Source organism: Ornithorhynchus anatinus, chromosome 6 (genome assembly GCF_004115215.2).
Source record: "Ornithorhynchus anatinus isolate Pmale09 chromosome 6, mOrnAna1.pri.v4, whole genome shotgun sequence".
In the NCBI taxonomy this organism is placed as follows: Eukaryota; Metazoa; Chordata; class Mammalia; order Monotremata; family Ornithorhynchidae; genus Ornithorhynchus; species Ornithorhynchus anatinus.
Genome location: NC_041733.1, coordinates 9,132,150 through 9,152,251, shown reverse-complemented (window position 1 = coordinate 9,152,251; position 20,102 = coordinate 9,132,150). Strand labels below are relative to the sequence as shown.

Genomic DNA, 20,102 nt, shown 5'->3' with positions numbered 1-20,102 from the left:
TTATTTGTTGTATGCTACATATATAATAGACAAACAACAGAAAGAACCCTGCCATTTCAGAAATCTGCAGGTAAAACCTTGGCAAATCCTATGGCAAAAACACTGCAGCATTTCTCAGACTATTTTTGTAGTTAAAAAAAACCTAAACTTCAGTCAAATCTGCCCCAGACTGAAAGAAATTAAAGTTGTCTTTTGTTTAAAGACCAGTATATTTTACTCATTTATGCAGTTTTGGAAAGCAGCACACTCTTCTCAATAATTCACTACACTGTCTCAGAGCAAACATTAGTAGAGTTTACACTGAAGTTTACACACACAGTGATTTTCACGCACTTAATAGGGTGCTCTGCACATAAAGCTGGACAGTAAATACCACTGGTTGTCTATAGAAACATATTTAAATGAATATATATCTGTAGAGTCATTCGTTCAATCGTATTTATCGAGCGCTTACCGTGCGCAGAGCACTGTACAACAGAGAGTACAACAGAGTGGGTAGAAAAGTTCCCTGCCCACAACAAGCTTAAAAGCTAGGGGATGTAACGTACATAGACGGCTGCTAAATATTTAGCTTCTCCTCAGTCACGAGAGCTCTTGGTTTCTCACAATAGCTTCAGAAGATTGTTGTACTGGGGGTTAGATGTAAACTGGTAGGAACTAGAGGCAAAGTTGCAACGTATAAGACCGTAAGCTCCTTGGGGGCAGAGATTGTGTCTACCGACTCTAATCTCCCAAGCACTTAATACAGTGGTCTGGAGAGTAAGTGCTCCAAAAATGTGAAAAAGAAGAAACTGGTTTAGAGTAACGACACTATTTCTATATGAGTGACTGTAAAATGCTTTCCCATCCAAGATCTTAAAAACCACTTTGCCTGATACTTCACGATCCCTGGCCTTCAGAAATCGAGTGAGGCCAATCCATCCTAGCAGTTAGTGTATATCCTCCCGTTGCTCCCCACAACCTCATTCTTTTCCCTCTTTAAGCTCTGCCCCTGCCCCCTCAACTGAGGCATATTTACTCAAAACCATGGGAGCAGAGAGGTTGCAGATCCAGGTGGAGAGAAAATAGGCGGAGGAGGAGGAGGAGGAGGAAAAGTCCTGTCTTAAACCTGATTATCCCAGCCCTTAGTACGGTGCTTGGTTCATAAGTCAGCGCTTAATGGATACCATTATTAAGGACGCTTACTGTTCACTGGATGCTGTAACAATCGTCTTTTCTGTCATAAATTCTGCAGCCTCCCCGGAGGGCATTCTTTTCTCTTATGAATGTAGGTAGCCAAGGCCCACCTCAGAAGCACACCAGATCTGTTGACCAGTAAAAGTTGGGTGGACTTGGAGAGACAGGCAGACACCGGATGGTGCCTCTTGGTTGGCTTGGTTGCTGGGATGCTGGGATGCTGAGGCTACATCCTTTCCCCTTCCACCTCGCCACAGGCCTTCTTGAGGACACCCAGGGTGGGGCGCAATGGAGAGGGACGGGGGAAAAGGTCTTCAGTGTCCCGTCACTGCGAGGTGGCGATGTCAGGATGTTTGCAGGAGGACCGGTTTGAGGAGTGTGCTTCTCTAAAGGAGAGTTCAACACACCGTGCAGAGGAAAATCCGCATTAGCTTAGGCCTCGGGTCTGCCTGACATGGTTAAAAGACAATTTCTATTACGGATTCAGTTGAGAATAACACCATTTCCTTGTACGGGCATAGAGTTATAGAGGTCACGTGACTGAGCCACATTCACACTAGAGGCTTGTGGCAAAGGAGGGTTAGTTTAACTAATTACTTAGCTTCTCTCCCAAATATATTCTATAAAAATTCACTAACCCCTCTCTACCTCCCTCTCCCAGGATTCGGGAAAGATTAATGAGATAAGGCCTGCAGAGCTCCTGAGAGGAAAGGTGCAGCATAAGTACAAAGTATTATTATTATTACCTCTCTTTTACTTTCCCTTTTTTTCTCCTCTAGCAAGTAATTAGGAACTCCACACTCAGAGCAGCACTGTGGGGGTGGAAGGAGATATGAATTGAGCTGAGAATGACAAGAGGCAGCAGTCAAATGTGAGCACAACAGCCGTAAAACTGAGAGCTATATCATATAATTATGCTATGGATTTTATATAAACTTGACTCTTTTCATTACTCGTCAAGCCTACACTCCTGAATTGAAAGGTCAGGTGGAGGTAATACACATTTACATTGGAACTTGCCCATAAAATGAACTCAGTTCTGGTGAAACTCCATTACAGAGAAGCAGAATGAAAGTCTCAAATTGTTTCAGTGGCCTTCAGTGTAAAAATGGCAATTCAAGCCATGGATAAGGGTAACAGAGAAAAGACGAGCTCTGGAGGAAAATCACCATTAGAAGAGCGCTTTACCGATTGTATAATCATTGTGAGGCATTCGGCAAAGCTCTGACCTGTAAGAAAGCGGCAAATAAACTTTATAATACCAAGGAAGTGGACTCCAAGATATACAGTGACATCACCGCCAGTTCCTGGTGGTTCCACAGGGCGTTAGGGTTGTTATTAAGATCAGCATGGGCTTCGACCAGGAGAGGACCTAACAAGACGTGTTGGGCTAATAGACATGTGGTCTGAGAAGCAGCGAGTCCTAGTGGAAAGAGCAGGGACTTGGGGGTCACGGGACCTGTGTTCTAATCCTGATTCTGCCTCTTGCCTTCTATGTGATCTTGGGCAAGTGACTTAACTTTTCAATGCCTCCGTTTCCTCATCTGCACAATGGGGATTCGATGTCTTTTCTCCCTCCTACTTAGACTGTGAGCCCCATGTGGGACAGCGACTGTGTCCAACTTGGAAATCTTGTATCTACCCCAGCACTCAACATAGTGAATAACACATAGTAAATGCTTAACAAATATCATAATTATTATTATTTGGGAGGAGTCTACCGTTGGCCTAGGGGGGGAAAGGGAGAAGAGCTGAAAAACAAGTAAAAGAAAACTTTAACTCTCCAGAAATCTCAACCTTCCTCTCATCAGGGTGTAAACCAAAGGCCAGGATATACCTCCTGGACACAGGGTAGAGAGGACTTCTAAAAATAATGATGATGGTATTTGTTAAACGTTTACTATGTGCCAAGCACTCTTCTAAGTGCTGGGGTAGATACAAGGTAATCAGGTTGTCCCACTTGGGGCTCTTAATCTTAATCCCCATTTTACAGATGAGGTAACTGAGGCACGGAGTTGTCATCCAAGGTCACACAGCAGACAAGTGGCAGAGCTGGGATTATTCTCCTAATGACTATATCGTAGTCATTAGGAGACAGTAGACTCTAGGAGACTCTAAACTCTAAGCTAGCTGTGGGCAGGGAATTTGTTTATTGTTGTATTGTACTCTCCCAAGAGCTTAGTACAGTACTCTGCTCACAGTGAGTACTCAATAAATACAACTGACTGACTGATAAATGATGCCAAGAGGATGTAATAATAATAAAATAATGTTGGCATTTGTTAAGCGCTTACTATGTGAAGAGCGCTGTTCTAAGCGCTGGGGTAGATACAGGGTAATCAGGTTGTCCCACATGAGGCTCACAGTCTTCATCCCCATTTAACAGATGAGGTAACTGAGGCCCAGAGAAGTTAAGTGACTTGCCCACAGTCACACAGCTGACAAGTGGCAGAGCCCGCATTTGAACCCATGACCTCCGACTCCCAAGCCCGGGCTCTTTCCACCGAGCCACGCTGTATGCCGCAAACCTGCTGGGGTGCTGCTGCTGTCCCGTAGACAGCTGCAGCTATTTTGCCTTTCCGGCTTCTGCTCCCCGATGCTCTCCCAGATAGAGGAAAGCAATCTCACAATTCCAGTGTAGACTGACTGAGGTTCTTAGGACAGTCAGTTTCAAGCCTGTGTCAAAGAGAAAAAAACCTCCAAGACTGAGAGCCAGAAGGCTCTTTCTTCCTTACTGTGAGCCTACCAATTTTTTTAATCTCATTTCTTAAGTGCTTACTCTATATGTCAGGGACTATATTAAGTGCTGGGGTAGATACAAGATGATCAGGTTAATAATAATAAGAGTTGTGGTAATGGTTAAGCGCTTACTATGTTCCAGATGCTGTACTGAGCACTGGGATAGGCACAAGCTAATCAGGTTGGACACAGTCCCACACGGGGCTCACCGTCTTAATACCCATTTTATAGATGAGGTAACTGAGGCACAGAGACGCTAAGTGACCTGTCCAAGGTCACACAGCACACAAGTGGTAGAACTGGGATTAGAACTCAAGCCCTTGTGACTCCCAAGCTGGTGCTCAATCCACTACACTATGCTGCTCCTAAATGAGGCTGCTTACTATTGTAAAGCTATGAATCAATCAACGGTATTTATTGAGCACCTACTATGTTCAGAGCACTGTCCCAAGAACTTGGGAGAGCATAATACAATTGAGTTAGTACAAAATCCCTGTCCCCAAGGAGCCTCACAATTGACTGGGGAGACGGCGGATATTAAAATAACTTACAGCTAGGGAAAGCAACTGAGTATAAGGTGGTGTACGTAGGTGCTGAGGAACAGGAGTTGGTTTAACAAAGGCCTAAATGCACAGGCCACGCGAACCTCCATTGAGAACAATATCCCTTTGGTGAGAGAAGCGGCGTGGCTCAGTTGAAAGAGCCCGGGCTTGGGAGCCAGAGGTCATGGGTTCGAATCCCGCCTCTGCCGCCTGTCAGCTGTGTGACTGTGGGCAAGTCAATTCACTTCTCAGTGACCTCATCTGTAAAATGGGGATTAAGTCTGTGAGCCTCACATGGGACAACCTGATCACCCTGTATCTCCCCGAGCGCTTAGAACAGTGCTCTGCACATAGTAAGCGCTTAACAAATACCAACATTATTATTAGTATCATTATTAAATACACTCGGTTCCCCTATAATGGAAGGGTTACATTCTTAATGAATATCGAGTTAAGGAAGATTCGCATTCTAATTTACACATTTTGACAGAGACTGCTCCCACGTGCGAAGCCGTTCCGGACAGGCACACTCACCCCATCCCAGCTAGGTGGAAGGAGATTGTTGGAATTCCCCACCACAGCTTTCTTTCATTCAAAGCACCTCGCGAAGACATGTGATTCTAGAAAAACTGCGCTTCAAGTACGTATGGCTATCTGGAGAAAAAAAATTGTTGGTTGAAGGCATTACTAGAGGCATAATTACTTTCAAATGTTCAGAGTATGTCACGGTCATATTTGTCTTGAGCCATCTGTCTCGTGCGCATGGGTCTGGCTATTTACTGCCGAGTTGAGTGTTCGTAAATAAGCAGGTGTTGTGTGGGTTCAACCACTAACATTAACGTATCTAAATTTCTGACACGGAGTAAGCGCCACCAGATGAGATTTATTGCTGCATAATAATTGCTTAGGCTCACTTTACCCTATGCTCCCAATATCCCTGAGAGGCTGTTAAATTCATGCTCACACCACAGTCAACTGAAATTGACCTTATCTTCTGCTGTCCTGCGGAGATCACCAATAAAAGAAAAAAAAATGTGCAACAGAGCTGATTATACTGTGCTGGAGAATAGACAAGAAAAAGTGATTGAAATTTCTGTAGAGAACATCATCAGTGCTTGCTTAGAACAATTTTGCATATAAATAGGGCATAAAATGGTCTGTGCTCAATTGGCTTCCCAGTTGTCAAAGAATGTGATCAAGACTAGGGAATATTACAGATTTTAGTTTCTAGCTTCTTGTCATTCGGACCTAGGTCTGATTAATCAGTTTGTGGGGGGCGGGGGAGAACTGTCCTTTGAATTGAAAAAATAAAACAAGGATAACCAGACAACTCCCTAAATATATGGATCATAAAAAGTCATCAGAATATTAATATGCACGGAGATGGCTTCAAGATGGGGAAGGAATTCCATAACGTCGGTCCCATAAAGGATCAATGTCCCGGTAACCAGGTAAAACGGTTCTGACAGTTAACAACGCTTCACAATAGAAACAAAAAAAGCATACCCAAATCTTAAAAGGCAAATTACAGCTGCTTATAAAGGAAGCCAGAAAACTACAGTGAGACATTTGAAAATCTAATTTATAACGTAAGATGCTATTTCTGAATGCGATGCAGTCATTTCCTCGGGAGAGAATTTTCTTGACTCCTTTCTACGGTGCCATCTTAGTGTTTGAGAGACTGTCAGAGGAAGAAATTATTGGGGGACTTTCTTCCATTTGTCCATTCTTGGGGCAGCTGTGACCAACTTTGATAAATTTCAACTACCACAATTGTTTGAAGGCTTCGGTGTTGGAAATGTAAGGTCAAACGGCAATCTATGCAGTGACAACAAGGGAGGTTCTTCTTCCCCAAATCTGGCCCTTAATTTACAAATGAGAAAAAGCTCAAATTGAATGCGTACGTCTAAATGACAAGGCACTATCATTGGAGAAAATGATCATTCCTCTCTTTTTCCACAGGATCTACTTTGAAGATGACAAGGAAATGAAGACTGCTATAAAAACAGTGATTTGGAGGTCATAAAGAAAATTACAGAATCAGTGTCAAGAAGTTTGAAAAAAGTCAGACAAGCATATTAAGTTTTAAGAGCACTATACTAAAATCAAAACATATTTTCTTTGGGCATTTACAGCAAAAACATATTGATTTATCTGCACAATTACCATAACGTGGAGATGTATGGCAACTACTCTGTGTGCTATTTGCCTCTTAAATATCATCGGGAGCTGTAATTAGAGTACATTTTTATGATTTCAACAGTCACATTTTACTACGAATGCCTTTTTTCCCGATTCCTAGTCCATATTTTTATCCATTTGCTTCCTGTCATTACTTTTTGACCCCAATCTTTTTTAGAAACTGTACGCTGCAGTATTGGGGCCCTTTTCCCTTTTATTGACTTGATTTATATGACTGGGATCAGATGTCCCCTGAGTCTCCTCTTTTCCTTTGATTTGGTGAATTTAGTTTTCGCAGTTGCTCTTCAGGGTTCTTAAACTAAAAACCATTTATTTTTGCTTTATAATGCTGCAAGTCTTTAAATGGAAGTGAACATTCTGGGGAGTGATAGAGGATGATGCATATCTTACCTCACATACATATTGCAGAAAAGAGTTTAGTATGCGCTGTCAAAATAATTTGGATTTTCTACATAATAAAGGTTTGGTATGGTTATATGTCTACCTCCGCCCCCCCCCCCCCCCCCCAACACACACACACACACACACACACACACACACACGAATAAAAGCTGCTTTGAGTCTGTGATAATTACACATCTTAATAATAGGAATTGTGGAATGTATATATTACCTATGTATTAGTGCTATTTAGTCGGGGAAGGCCTCCTCCAGGAGGCCCTCCTCAACTACTCTCTCATTTCCTCCCCTCCCACTCCCTTCTGTGTCACTCTTGAACTGGTATTTGTATCCTTGTTCACCCCTCCATCAGCCCCACAGCGCTTATGTATACATCCATGACATTTATATTTATGTCTCTATCCCCCTCTAGGTTGTAAACTCATTGTGGGCTAGGAACGTGTCTACCAACGCTGCCAAACTGTACTCTCCCTAGAGTTTGGTACAGTGCTCTGCACACGGTAAATGCTCAATAAATACGACTGATTGATGACTATGTGTTAAGCACTGGGATAGATTCGAGATAATGAGGTTGGACAGAGTCCCTAGCCTACAAAGAGTGTCCAGGATGAGGAGGGAGACGAGGTACTTTGCCCTCATTTTACAGATGAGGAAACTGAGATGTAGAAAAGTGACTTGCCTAAAGTCACAAAACAGGCACTTGGCAAAACCGGGATTATAATCCAGCTCCTTGACTCCCAATCCTGTGTTCATTCCACTGGGCCATGCTAGTTCTCATTCTCTGAGGTCATGTTCTCTGAACATATTCCCATTTGTTTTTACTTGGTTGGAAAACCACCACTGGTATGCCTACTGGAGTTTTATTTTATTTGTTTTCTTTTTATTTTGAGAAAAACTGAAGGAACCTCAGCGGAGGGCAGAGGATTCCAGTCAGGCTTCAAAGCTGCAGAGGAGGGCATAAAGCATGGAGAGATGAGAGAAAATAGGAGAAACAGGAGGACAAAAAGAAGGAAACTAAAATAAAGGGATCAAGCTAAGGAGAAAGAAGATGAGATTTAAAAGAGGCTGATGCTACTTATAACTATAATTAAGGACACAATAAAACAAAGCCTCAGACAATGCTACAATCCTAACTGAAAACTAGAGTCAATTGCTGACTATATATGACACCGTGCTAACAAGAAGGAAAATATTTGAGCAAGAACTTTCTATGGAAAGAGACATAAGGAGGTAAAAGAAAAAGTAGAGCCCGGTGCTCCAAATTAACTACAGCAACACAAAGGGACAACTTTTTTGTGTGCTCACTGTGGCCAGGACTATGGATCCCTCACTGGTCTGTAGCCACAAATGTGCTCATAGGTGATTTCACCATGGGATATACAGACCAACTCTACACAGCTGCTGCAGTAAGAAAATGAACGCACAGTGTGGGAACAACTTACAAGAAATATTTTTAAACACTCAAAAAAGATATTGAAAATCCAAAAAGCAGGCTCCAGCTTTTTCAAAGTACTTTTTTTTTGGATGGCATTTGTTAAGCGCTTACTATGTGCCAAGCACTGTTCTAAGAGCTGGGGGGATACAAGGTAATCAGGTTGTCCCACATGGGGCTCGCAGTCTTAATCCCCATTTTACAGATGAGGTCACTGAAGCCCAGAGAAGTGAAGTGACTCGCCCAAAGTCGCACAGCTGACAAGTGGCGGAACCGGAATTAGAACCCACGACCTCTGACTCCCAAGCCCGGGCTCTTTCCACTGAGCCATGCTGCTTCTCTAACCCCTTGCCAGTTGCAACTTTTTCTAACCAACTAACTCGTGATTAATGGCAGTTGACAACTTTTTCTAACCAAATACCTCTTGATTAATGTGAGTTGACGACTTCTAACCATCTGATTCTTAACCTGTGACAGTTCACAGCCTTTTCTAGCCAACCGATCCCTGACCAATAGCAGTTCAAAGCTTCTTCTAACCAACTGACCCTTGACAAATGGCAGTTTAGAGCTTCTTCTATCCAACAGATTCCTGGCCAGTGGCAGTTTACAGCTCTGGTTTACCTCTTCAGGACCCTACGAGGCAGCATGGCCTAAAGGATAGAACGCAGGCCTGGGAGTCAGAAGGTCATGGGTTCTAATCCTGCCTCCGCCCTTCTGCTTGACCTTGGGCAAGTCACCTTATTTTTCTGTGCCTCAGTTACCTCATCTGTAAAATGGGGAGTAAGACTCTGAGCCCTCTGTAGGATAGACACTGTGTCCAAACTACTTAGCTTGTATCTACCCAACTGATCAGAAGAGTGCTTGACATATAGTAAGCACTTAACAGATACCATCAATATTATTATTAAGAACTCAAAGTAGATAATTAGCCCTTAAGAAGATGCCACCTGGGGTTAAAATTTCTGATATATCACAGTATTTACAGACATTCCAACGATTCCATATTGACTGCAAATCTGCTCAATTCTCGCAACCTCGTCACGGATAAAGCCAGTGGAGAAAGAGCTCCAGGGCCCAGTATCGTGGGTCATCCTCTGCTTAATGCCTAAAATATATAAGCAATCTAGCCTTCTTTGGGAGATGAAACAGGTTGCCATTGATTGCTATGTTCCAAACGGAAGCTTAGGAGAGGATTGAAATGACCTCCTTACAGCTCCCTGAGTACTTCTGATCAATTAATTGTGGTATTTGTTAAATGCTCACTAGGTGCCAGGCACTGTACTAAGCACTGGGGGTTGGACGCAGTCTCTGTCCCATGTGGGGTTCACAGTTTCAGTCCCCATTTTACAGATGAAGTAACAGAGGCCCAGAGAAGTGAAGTGACTTGCCCTAGGTCACCCAGCAGACAAGTGGTGGAGCTGGGATTAGAACCCATGACCTTCCGACTCCCAGGCCCATACTCTATCCACTAGACCATGCCAATTCTCTAAATCAGAGAAGAGAGGTTGGACTGCGATCAGCACGTTCAAGAGAAGAACGAATCTGACTTACAAAGCAGATCTGTGTTCCCTTTGATGCTCTTTGTCGCTCTGGTATTTATGAGTGTGTGCTAGATGCCAAGCACTGTTCTGAGTGCTAACATAAACATAAGATCATCACCGCTTAGAAAAGTGCTCTGCACATAGTAAGCGCTTCACAAATACCAACATTATTAGATGTGGCATGATCTCTGTCCCTCTTGGGACTCCCTTTCCCAGGCCTACTTCTATACTTCTTTCCACACTTTCTTTTATCTGGGAAACAGCCAGAAACACTCACTTTGCCTTTCCCCACAGATCCCTGACAGTTCTTTTCCAGAAGAATCACCTGTTTAATTCTGTCAACTCTGGAAGAGCATGTTGCATTGGTAAAGTGAATTATCACAGAAAAACTAATAGACTCCCCACAGATTTTCTCTACGGAAACGCCGTCCTGGGGAAAATCCTTGGGGAAAATGCCTTCATTTTACACAGGGGAAAAAAAAAATCTGAGACATCAAAAGAACTTGAGAATCATCATTACAGGGCCAGAACAATGATTCATACAAACTACTGATACGTTTCCAACAGGGGCAATGGGGCATTATTTAAAGGAGCAGTAGGATGGTTGCTCTCCTTGGGAATCCCCTACACTTCTTTCTTCCTTCCTGACTTTCCCCGCACCAAACACCTACTCTTGACTTCATTTTCAAATGGGGGAAGAAATAGCACCCTCTTCCTCCTGCTACTGAAACCTATTTCCAAGTCAGTTTACATCAAGGAAAACCTTGAATTACGGGAGTCAGAGCATCCACGCCTCTGCCCAAGTTTCTTCCTCCTGCTCCCAGCTTTGACTCCGTTTCCCATTACATCGTGAGCTACTTGAGGACAGAGAATGCAAGACTTATTTTTGAAAAGCAGGGGTGCCTGGTGGATAGGGCACGGGCCTGGGAGTCAGAAGGGCCTGGGTTCTGATCCCAGGTCTGCCACTTGTCTGCTGTGTGACTCTGGGCAAGTCACTTCACTATGTTTCCATCCCCTCATCTGTAAAATGGGGATCGAGACTGAGCCCTGTGCGAGACGGGGACTGTGTCCAACCCGATTTACTTGTACAGCCCTTGGTACAGTGCCTGGCACAAAGTAAGCGCTTAATAAATGCCGTAATTGTTACTGCCTACTCTCTCAAGTGCTTAGTACAGTGTCCTAAACTCAACAGTTGATCAGTAAATAGATTAACTGATAGATATAGATCATGGATTGATAAACCATTCCAAAAAGCTTCCATCAAAAGTAAAAATCAAAACCAATCCTAGCACACCCAAACATCATCTGAAAAAAGAGAGACGGTCTGGGCTTTCCTACTCAGTCCCTCCAGACTATAATTCTTAGGAGGAAAGTACCTTGCCTTTCACATATCCCACCTTAGTGTTTCTGACATTGTGAGCAGGCAATGTGTACTGAATCAGTGTTTGCTCTAAAGCATATTAATAGTGGGGGAAAAATTACAGGCATAATTCATTCTGCCTGTTGCTGTGAACTTTCACATTAATCAGCAGCAGAAAAATAGAATTTCACATTTCAGTCAATTCACACACAACGCATAATTTGCCCTTCTCTTCTCCGGGCCTCCTCCCGGGTCCTTTAAACCAGCATCAGTGGTGATCATTTCTGTCAAGTTTCAATAGCTAAGCGGAATGAAAGCACTTCACTATTTTTCAGGCTACCCCTCAACCCTCGCCTCGCCACCCACCGACATCTCCTATGTTGCAGTGTCCATTCTGATTATAATGAAACGAAGGGACCCCGAGAAGGGGGATGCCTCAGGTCAATCCCCTTACGTGTAAGTGGCTATCCTAGCATCCCTTAGGGTCAATTATGTTTAACAATTTAATTATACTTATGGTTTTAAATGATCTCATAACAAAAACATAGGCTCGAGGAAAAGCGATGATGATTTAAAAAAAAAAAAAGTAGTATTAAACTCAATGGGGACCTTTGTTCTCAGTTTTTGCCGAGTCTACTTGTTACTAAGTTCAGACTTATGATCACGTTGACAGGTCCTGCTGAGATTTCACACAAGAGCAGAGCTTGACTTTCAACAAAAGCTTTTAAAAGTCTTCACTGCATGGACCCTTTTAAAAAAAATAAATCTGAAGCCTTCGATTTTGACGTTTTCTTAATTGGGCTGTAGTTGGAGCGGGTCTTACCTGGATTCCTTGGGATCCGTTTCCGTCGGTCTCGGAACGCGGCCCCCGACTGCAAGGCCTCCAGCAAATTGTCCATCACACCCGTCTCATCACCTTCTGGGGAAAGGAGAGAAGCAAAATTCATCTTAGAATGATTAAACTTCAACCATGGGAAAAATTGGAGTCAGTTGTACAGATTCCTTTTAATTGAAAGAGCCATCAGTGGTATTTACTGAGCGCTTACCGTGTGCAGAGCAGTGAATTTATTCAATCATATTTACTGAGTCCTTACTGTGTGCAGAGCACTGTACTAACCACCGGGAAGAGTCCGATATAAATATTAACAGCACATTTCCAGCCCACAATGAACTTACAGTCTAAGTAAATGGGAGAGAAAGATTTACCTATTTGAACAAAATTCCTCTTATCCATCTCAGTTACCTTGTTATGCTCTCTCAAGCAAAATCCATGCCATCCTGTGGTTCTTGCAACTTAAAAGGACCTTGTCTCGTGAATTATTGATAACTCGCTCGGTATGCAAATAAACAGAAGGCTGATCAGCTACTGCTGCCTTTCTGTTGAGATTCTTCTGAGATATTCCTAAGCAAGAAACCCACTGACCCCGCTTAATGCAATCAATGCTCAGGGAGTGATTTGATGAAACAGAGTTACACAAGGTTAAATACTGATTGTATTAATATCTCCAACATTCAACCATCATATGCCATTATCTTAAAAGACAGTATTTGCAAAATACATTTCCCTTCAATTCCATTCACCCTTAATCCTCATTCTTTCGCCCATTCCAAACGTAACACAGTGAGGGAAAAAAAAAAAGATGACCACACCCTCTAAAAGGCTTCACCATACACGTGTGAGGCTTTAAACAAAATTCATTTTAATCCCTTACAAAAATGCTACAAAATTACTTGACCAACTGGAAGGGTGACCACAGCCTGGCTTTCAATCAACCATTCAATGGCATTTACGGAGAGTTTACAGTGTGCAGAGCACTGTACTACGTGCTGGAAGAGTACAACACAACACAATATAATACAATACGAGTTGGAAGATACGTTCCCTGCCCACAAGGAGCTTTCAGAGGGCCTATTTTCTGTCTACTGTTGATACGACATCAGATACTTCTATACCTCCTACTTTAATGTTGAGCGTCTGGTCTCTGTCCACTACAACTCCTCTTGCCAAGTTTCATGAAGTGTTATTCAGGGCAGGTGCAAAGGGAATACAATGACTCTAAGTAAACTAGGGGCAAGTCAAGTTCCCCTGGAGAACGGCTAGGCATTTTTACCCTACTTAGACCTTACTAATCCGATTTTACCTACCGAAACCATCAAACACAGAAAACTCTTTTATCTATTTGATCTCATTTTAAGGCAAAATCCTAGAACTAATGTGGCATGGCATTAATGCCACCGCCCAACCTTTTGGATAACTCAGTCACTTCTTCATTCAAGTGGCTCTCTGGTGACACACACAAGCAAGAGAAGCCCAAGCACAGAGGCTTTGCTTATTCTCAGCTGTTTCAAATCGGAACAGTGAAATAGAAGTCACTTTTGGTGGATCTATTTCCAAATCAGCGTGGCTCGGTGGAAAGAGCACGGGCTTTGGAGTCAGGGCTCATGAGTTCGAATCCCAGCTCTGCCACTTGTTGGCTGTGTGACTGTGGGCAAGTCACTTAACTTCTCTGTGCCTCAGTTCCCTCATCTGTAAAATGGGGATTAAGACTGTGAGCCCCACGTGGGACAACCTGATTCCCCTATGTCTACCCCAGCGCTTAGAACAGTGCTCGGCACATAGTAAGCGCTTAACAAATACCAACATTATTATTATTAAATCACTGAGCACCACAACAGCATTTAAGAGAGGGGGAAAAAAATGATGCAATGGAGAACAAAAACAGAACATACAAGTCTAGAGCGAGAACCTTAAGCCAAAGTGAAATTTAGTTACTGTATTGAGGAGGTGCATGTAAAGTTATTAATTATTTAAAATTTTGATTTGCGCTCTGCTTGCTTTTATAAACAGGGAGTATTGTATCTTTTACCTACTTTAAGTATGTACCACTCTTCAATACGAGTCATTCACTTAAATTATTCTTTTTTTAAAAAAAAACACCCTAACCCCCCCCAAAACCTAATTTCCCAGTTCCCACTGAATCAATGACCTATATACAAGAGCTATACCTGGCATGATTTTTACCAAGAATGAAACTAGTGTCATACATAATTTTATTGTACATCGCACCTCAGGGTAAAATGTAATTCTCTGATGGGCTAGAATATTTTGATAAATTTAGGATCATCCTGTTCATTTGGTTTAAAATTTTCATCACATTTCAGTTTTTTAGGTTAATATGGACTCACTCTTAAGGATGAAAAGTTGTAGTTTCAAATAGAATATACATATGCTACAATCAAGAAGGGGCACAAAAAATTTCAAAAAAAGTTTCACACTAACAGGATCATATGTTCTTGTTCTTTTCGTGAGACAACGAAGAGAGGTTCTTCCCCCCATACCAACTGGACTGACAAATGGCTTCTGCAAGTTTCAGGTGGGACACTCCAGGAATTTAAGACAGGTAGCTTAGTGGAACAAGGACAGGTCTGGGAATCAGAAGAACTGGGGTTCTAATCCCAGCTCTGCCACTTTTCTGCTGGGTGACCATGGGCATGTCACTTCACTTCTCCATGACTCAATTACCTCATCTGTGAAATGGGGATTAAGACTGTGAGCACCATGTGGGATAGGGACTGTGTTCAACCCGATTATCATGTAACTACTCCAGCACTTAGTAAGCGCTTAACAAACACCACAATTATTATTATTATTACTTAATGAAAGATTAAACCTAAGCAACTACATGGAGAACAAAGTAACCTAAACATCACGCTGAGATCATGACACTATATTTTTTCACTCAATCTAAGAAGACACCAAATCACTCCCGACTCACACGCTTTCCCCCTTCCTTCTTGGTCACCAGGAGAGACAGGACCAAGAGTGGCATGAAACTAAAGTCTCCATGTCTTCCAGGCACTAGAGTTACAGCTCTGGAATACGGCAGGTCCTAAAGTGAGGCTGTACTGAACAAGCTCTAACCACGAGTTGGCAGCCCAAGCACATGAAGCAAGAACGACTGAGGGTGAAAGTCGAGTAAAATGACCAGATTATCGAGGAGAGTCTCAATTCTAGGACTCCTAGGGCTGTCCTGGATCAGCCAGGATGCATGGATGGCTTCTGCTGAGAATACTTGATAAATATTTCATGGAAAGAGTAATAATAATAACTCTGATAAATAATTAAAAGAGGAAAGGAATCAAACAATCCAGTAAGGTACTAGATCAATAAACACATATAATCAAAGGAGAATAGATTTCCATAGCAGCTACAAGTCCCTGGTGAGAGCGGATACGGAATGCTTTTGACCATCCGAGATGGGGGACAAAGTCAAGATGTTTAGGCAACTGGAAAATATCTCGTTGACAACTAAAATGATAGTTTTAAAGTTGGACTACATGCCAAAGTGATTTAAGAACTATTCCACAGAGTTTAAAGGGTGAAGTATTAGGATATATGAAGCTTGAAGTGATAAAGACCGTAAACTTGTTGTGGGCAGGTAACTTATCTACCAACTCTGTTGTATTATACTTTCCCAACTACTTAGTGCAGCGCTCTGCACACAGTAAGCACTCAATAAACACCACTGATAGAAAGAAGGGAAATTCTGGTGGCCGGCAGAAGAAAATGCTTAATGGAAAAACAACATCAACAACAAAAAGGACCTGGGAACTGAGGAGAAATTACTCAAATCCACAGGATGTGATAAGAACATGGTAGTAAGTACAATATGCAGTTAAACAAAACAGAAAAAACAAATCAACTCCTAGGTTGAGATTGTGCACAGGGGTGTGCACTGAAGAGCAACATCAATCTCAGAGCAATTCAAGCTAAACTATAAAAAAAAAACTTTTGTGAGTAGGTTCATTTAATGGTGAAATAGGGAACTGGATACAGCTTTCAATCTATGAAGTGTGTCTTCTACTTATCCTTTGCATTCTCACTTTCAGGGAATCTCATCAGTTCCCATGGCTTCATATATCTCCTTCCCGCAAAACTCTCCACTAGCTTCCCGAGTGTGTCTCTTCTGCATCAAACAATCCTCACACTTGGCTTCAAGACTCTCCACCATCTGGTCCCAACCTATTTCCTCTCTTCACTCCATTCCCCGACTTGTGTTCACTGCTTCCTAGCTGTCCATCTTTCTCAATTTTTTGCTCAATTCTCCCTCCCCTCATTCACGCTGTAACCCTGGCTTGGAATTCCCTCCTTCTCCATCTACGACAGACCACCGTTCTTTCCCTCCTACATTAAAATCTCTCCTATCTTACCCACCAAACTTTATCCTTTTAAATTTCCCAGCACCCTGAGCCACATCATCGCTTCAGCCAACTCTAACACCTATGAACTTATTTCTACCCATCCTCAGCACTTGTGTATATCTGTGTTCTCAGTTATTTATTTCGACCACTGTAGTTGTAAATACTTTTAGAGTACAAGCCCCTCATGAGCAAGGAATAATGGTTCACTTATTTATTCTGTTCTTGCTGAGCATCTAGTACAATTCACTGCACCAAGTGGATATTCAATAAATGCTGCTGCTTGCTATTATTACTACTACTGTCTTTGACTAAAGAGATAGAGATTGATTGGGTTACTCTTTCCTTCCTGAATGAGCCAATCAACATGGCTTGTTAGTCGCCTGAACATTCAGGCCTGGCATCCATCTCCCACTGGCTACAGTTTGGCTGACTCCTTTTCTGACAAGCTGTCCGTCATCCCTTTACCGTGGTCTCTGGGTAGGTGTGTCATTCCACTCTACCTCAAACAGAGATGAGGAAACTGAAGTCTGGATGGATGAAGTCACATGACAAACTCTTTGGAGAACCAGATTATCACTTTTAGGTCAGATGGTCCAAATTCATGTCAAGGATCTTGTCTTTTACGATTAACCCCTAAGCACCTAATATAGTGGTCTGCCCATAGTCGGTGCTCAATGAATACAGATAAATGGATATTTATCATTCTATTGAGTGTATTTGTGCATTTCCTATTTTACTTTCCAAATATATACACAGAATATGATGATTTAGTCTTTGGGAATTGTAATTTAAATTTTATGCCATAACTATTTTCCTAATAGATAAGAATACTTTCTTTACAATGATTTTGCAGAGATCATTAAATCCACAATATGGCTAATGGATTGGGTTATTTTGAAAGGAATCAGCAAGACTAATTGGCCTAAAAAGAAAAAAAAAAAACAGATAATATGCTTAGGAAAGTAACCTCAATGACACAGCATTCCAAAGGGCTTTTATTTGGAATTGATGGTTTTTAGGGTTTCTTTTTTTATTTGGGTTTGGGTTTTTTTTGGTAGAAATTCCACTTAACAGATGTATAAAATAGACTGGAAAGGCCCTTCAAGTCCATGAGGTGAATGCTCTGAAAACTTAAATTCTGAACCCAGGCCAAAAATACAATTTGCAAAACATGTAATAGAACTACTCTTGTCTTCTAAATAATTAATTTAAGCCTTAAAGAAATCTTAATTATATCCTTTATTACTTGAAAGAGAAGTTGCTCTCTAACAGAAATGACATTAAACTTCAAAACATGAAAAAAAAAAAAATTCCTTTCAGCAAATGATTCAAGTCATACTTGTACATTTAACATACTGGTTCTGGTATATAATTAAATACAGCCTTAGAATAGAAGCTTTCCTTCTATTAAAAGTAATATGGTAATTGTACTGTAGCTATTTTTTGTCTTTTGATGTCTACGTCTCTGTTAATTAACCACCTCAGAATTCTCTGGCCTTCACCAAAGGCATTTTCCTACACATCTAAAAGAAAACTCCTTACTTTCCCACCCAAAACCTGTCCTCCCCTGTCTTCCCGCTAGCTGTACACACCAGCACCTATCCTCCCTGTTTCACAAGGATTATCCTAACTCCTCAGCGTGGCTCACTGGAAAGAGCACGGGCTTTGGAGTGAGAGGTCATGGGTTTGAACCCCGGCTCTGCCACTTGCCAGCTGTGTGACTTTGGGCAAGTCACTTAACTTCTCGGTGCCTCAGTTCCCTCATCTGTAAAATGGGGATTAAGACTGTGAGCCCCACGTGGGACAACCTGACTCCCCTGTGTCTACCCCAGCGCTTAGAACAGTGCTCGGCACATAGTAAGCGCTTAACAAATACCAACATTATTATTCAACCCACATAATCAATCTATTAACAAATCCTATCAGTTTTACCTTCACAACACTGCTAAAATCCATCCCTTCCTCTCCAAATAAACTGCTACTACGCTGATCCCAGGACTCAACATTTCGCACCTTGAACTACTGCATCGACTTCCTCGCTGACCTCCCTGCCTCCTGTCTCTCCTCACTTCAGTCTTCACTTCACTCGACGGCAGATCATTTTTCTTAAAAAAAAAAAATTCAGCCCACATCTCCTCAAGAACCTCCAGTGACTGTCGATCTATTTCATCATCATTTAGACACTCCTTATTATCAGCTTTAAAGCACTCAACCAGCTCACCTCCTCCTACCTTACCTCGCTGATTTCCTGCTACAATCCACCCTGCACCTTTTGCTCAGCTATCGCAACCAGCTCACTCTACTTCAATCTCATACCCAACACCTTGCCCTTGTTCTCCCTCTGGCCTGAAACTCCCTCCCGCTTCAAACCCAACAGACCACCACTTTCTCCACCTTCAAAGCCCTAGTAAAATCATCCTCCAAGAAGACTTCCCCAAATAAACCCCAATTTCCCCTAGTCTCCCCTTCCTTCTGCAACACCTCCGTACCTGGATTTGCACTTTTCAAAAACTTGATATTCTCCCTACCCTCAGCTCCACAGCACTTATAATACCCGGAGTTTATTTTAATGGCTGTCTCCCCTTCTAGACTGCAAACTCCTGGTAGGCACGGAACACGTCCACTAATTCTGTTGCCGGTATCCTTCCAAGGCCTCAGTACAATGGTCAGTATGCAGTAAGCATTAAAATACCACTGATTGATTGATATTTTATAAAGAAAAGGCAGGTTATGTACATATCTTTAAATTATATATTATATATTACCCTATTTATTTTGTTGATGAGGTGTACATCCCCTTGATTCTATTTATTGCTATTGTTTTTGTCTGTCTCCCCCGATTAGACTGTAAGCCCGTCAATGGGCAGGGATTGTCTCTATCTGTGGCCAAATTGTACATTCCAAGCACCTTAGTACAGTGCTCTGCACATAGTAAGCACTCAATAAATACTATTGAAAGAATATATTAAATTAACGTATTATAAATTATTTATATTATGATGTTTATTCATATTAACATCTATCTCCTCTTCTAGACTGTAAGCTCATTTGGGGCAGGGAATGTGTATCGTACTCTCCCAAGCGCTCGGTACAGTGCTCTGCTCGTAGTAAATGCTCAACTTGACTGATTGAAAGGTGACAGTAAACTGTCAGGTTCTTGAAGCCATTTGACAATGAAGTGGAAAGGATGCTTGACTAGACAAAAGATATCATTACAGGATGCTTTGTGTATAAAATGCATTCCCGTTAATCAATCAATTTGTATTTATTAAGCACTTACGGTGTGCAGAATACTATATTAAGCACTTGGGGGGAATACGCTATAACAATATAAAAGATACATCCCCGCCCTCACTCAATCAAGGCGGAATTGATCAATAAGGAGGAAATGCTATGGAATTACAGAATTAGGCAGTGATCAGAGAAATAATTATCTGTCGATCAATCATTCAATACGAATACTGTTGTATTTATCAAAAACCTCTGTGTCGAACACTATATTCACCATC

General features: G+C 42.0%; 1 protein-coding gene and 1 long non-coding RNA gene across 2 annotated transcripts in view; both read right to left on the bottom strand.

Annotated features, from left to right (window-relative positions):
* Nucleotides 1-20,102, bottom strand: part of DIAPH2 (diaphanous related formin 2) — a 692,146-nt gene that overhangs the window by 106,455 nt on the left and 565,589 nt on the right. Inside the window, 1 exon segment of the mRNA XM_029067298.2 lies at nt 12,215-12,310. Within this exon segment, the coding sequence (XP_028923131.1) occupies nt 12,215-12,310 (96 nt within the window).
* On the bottom strand, nt 1,923-9,109 carry LOC114812860. Its single transcript, XR_003760466.2, has 3 exons — nt 8,912-9,109; nt 4,992-5,111; nt 1,923-1,988 (listed from the first exon to the last, which is right to left on the bottom strand). It is a non-coding gene; the product is annotated as an uncharacterized LOC114812860 (long non-coding RNA).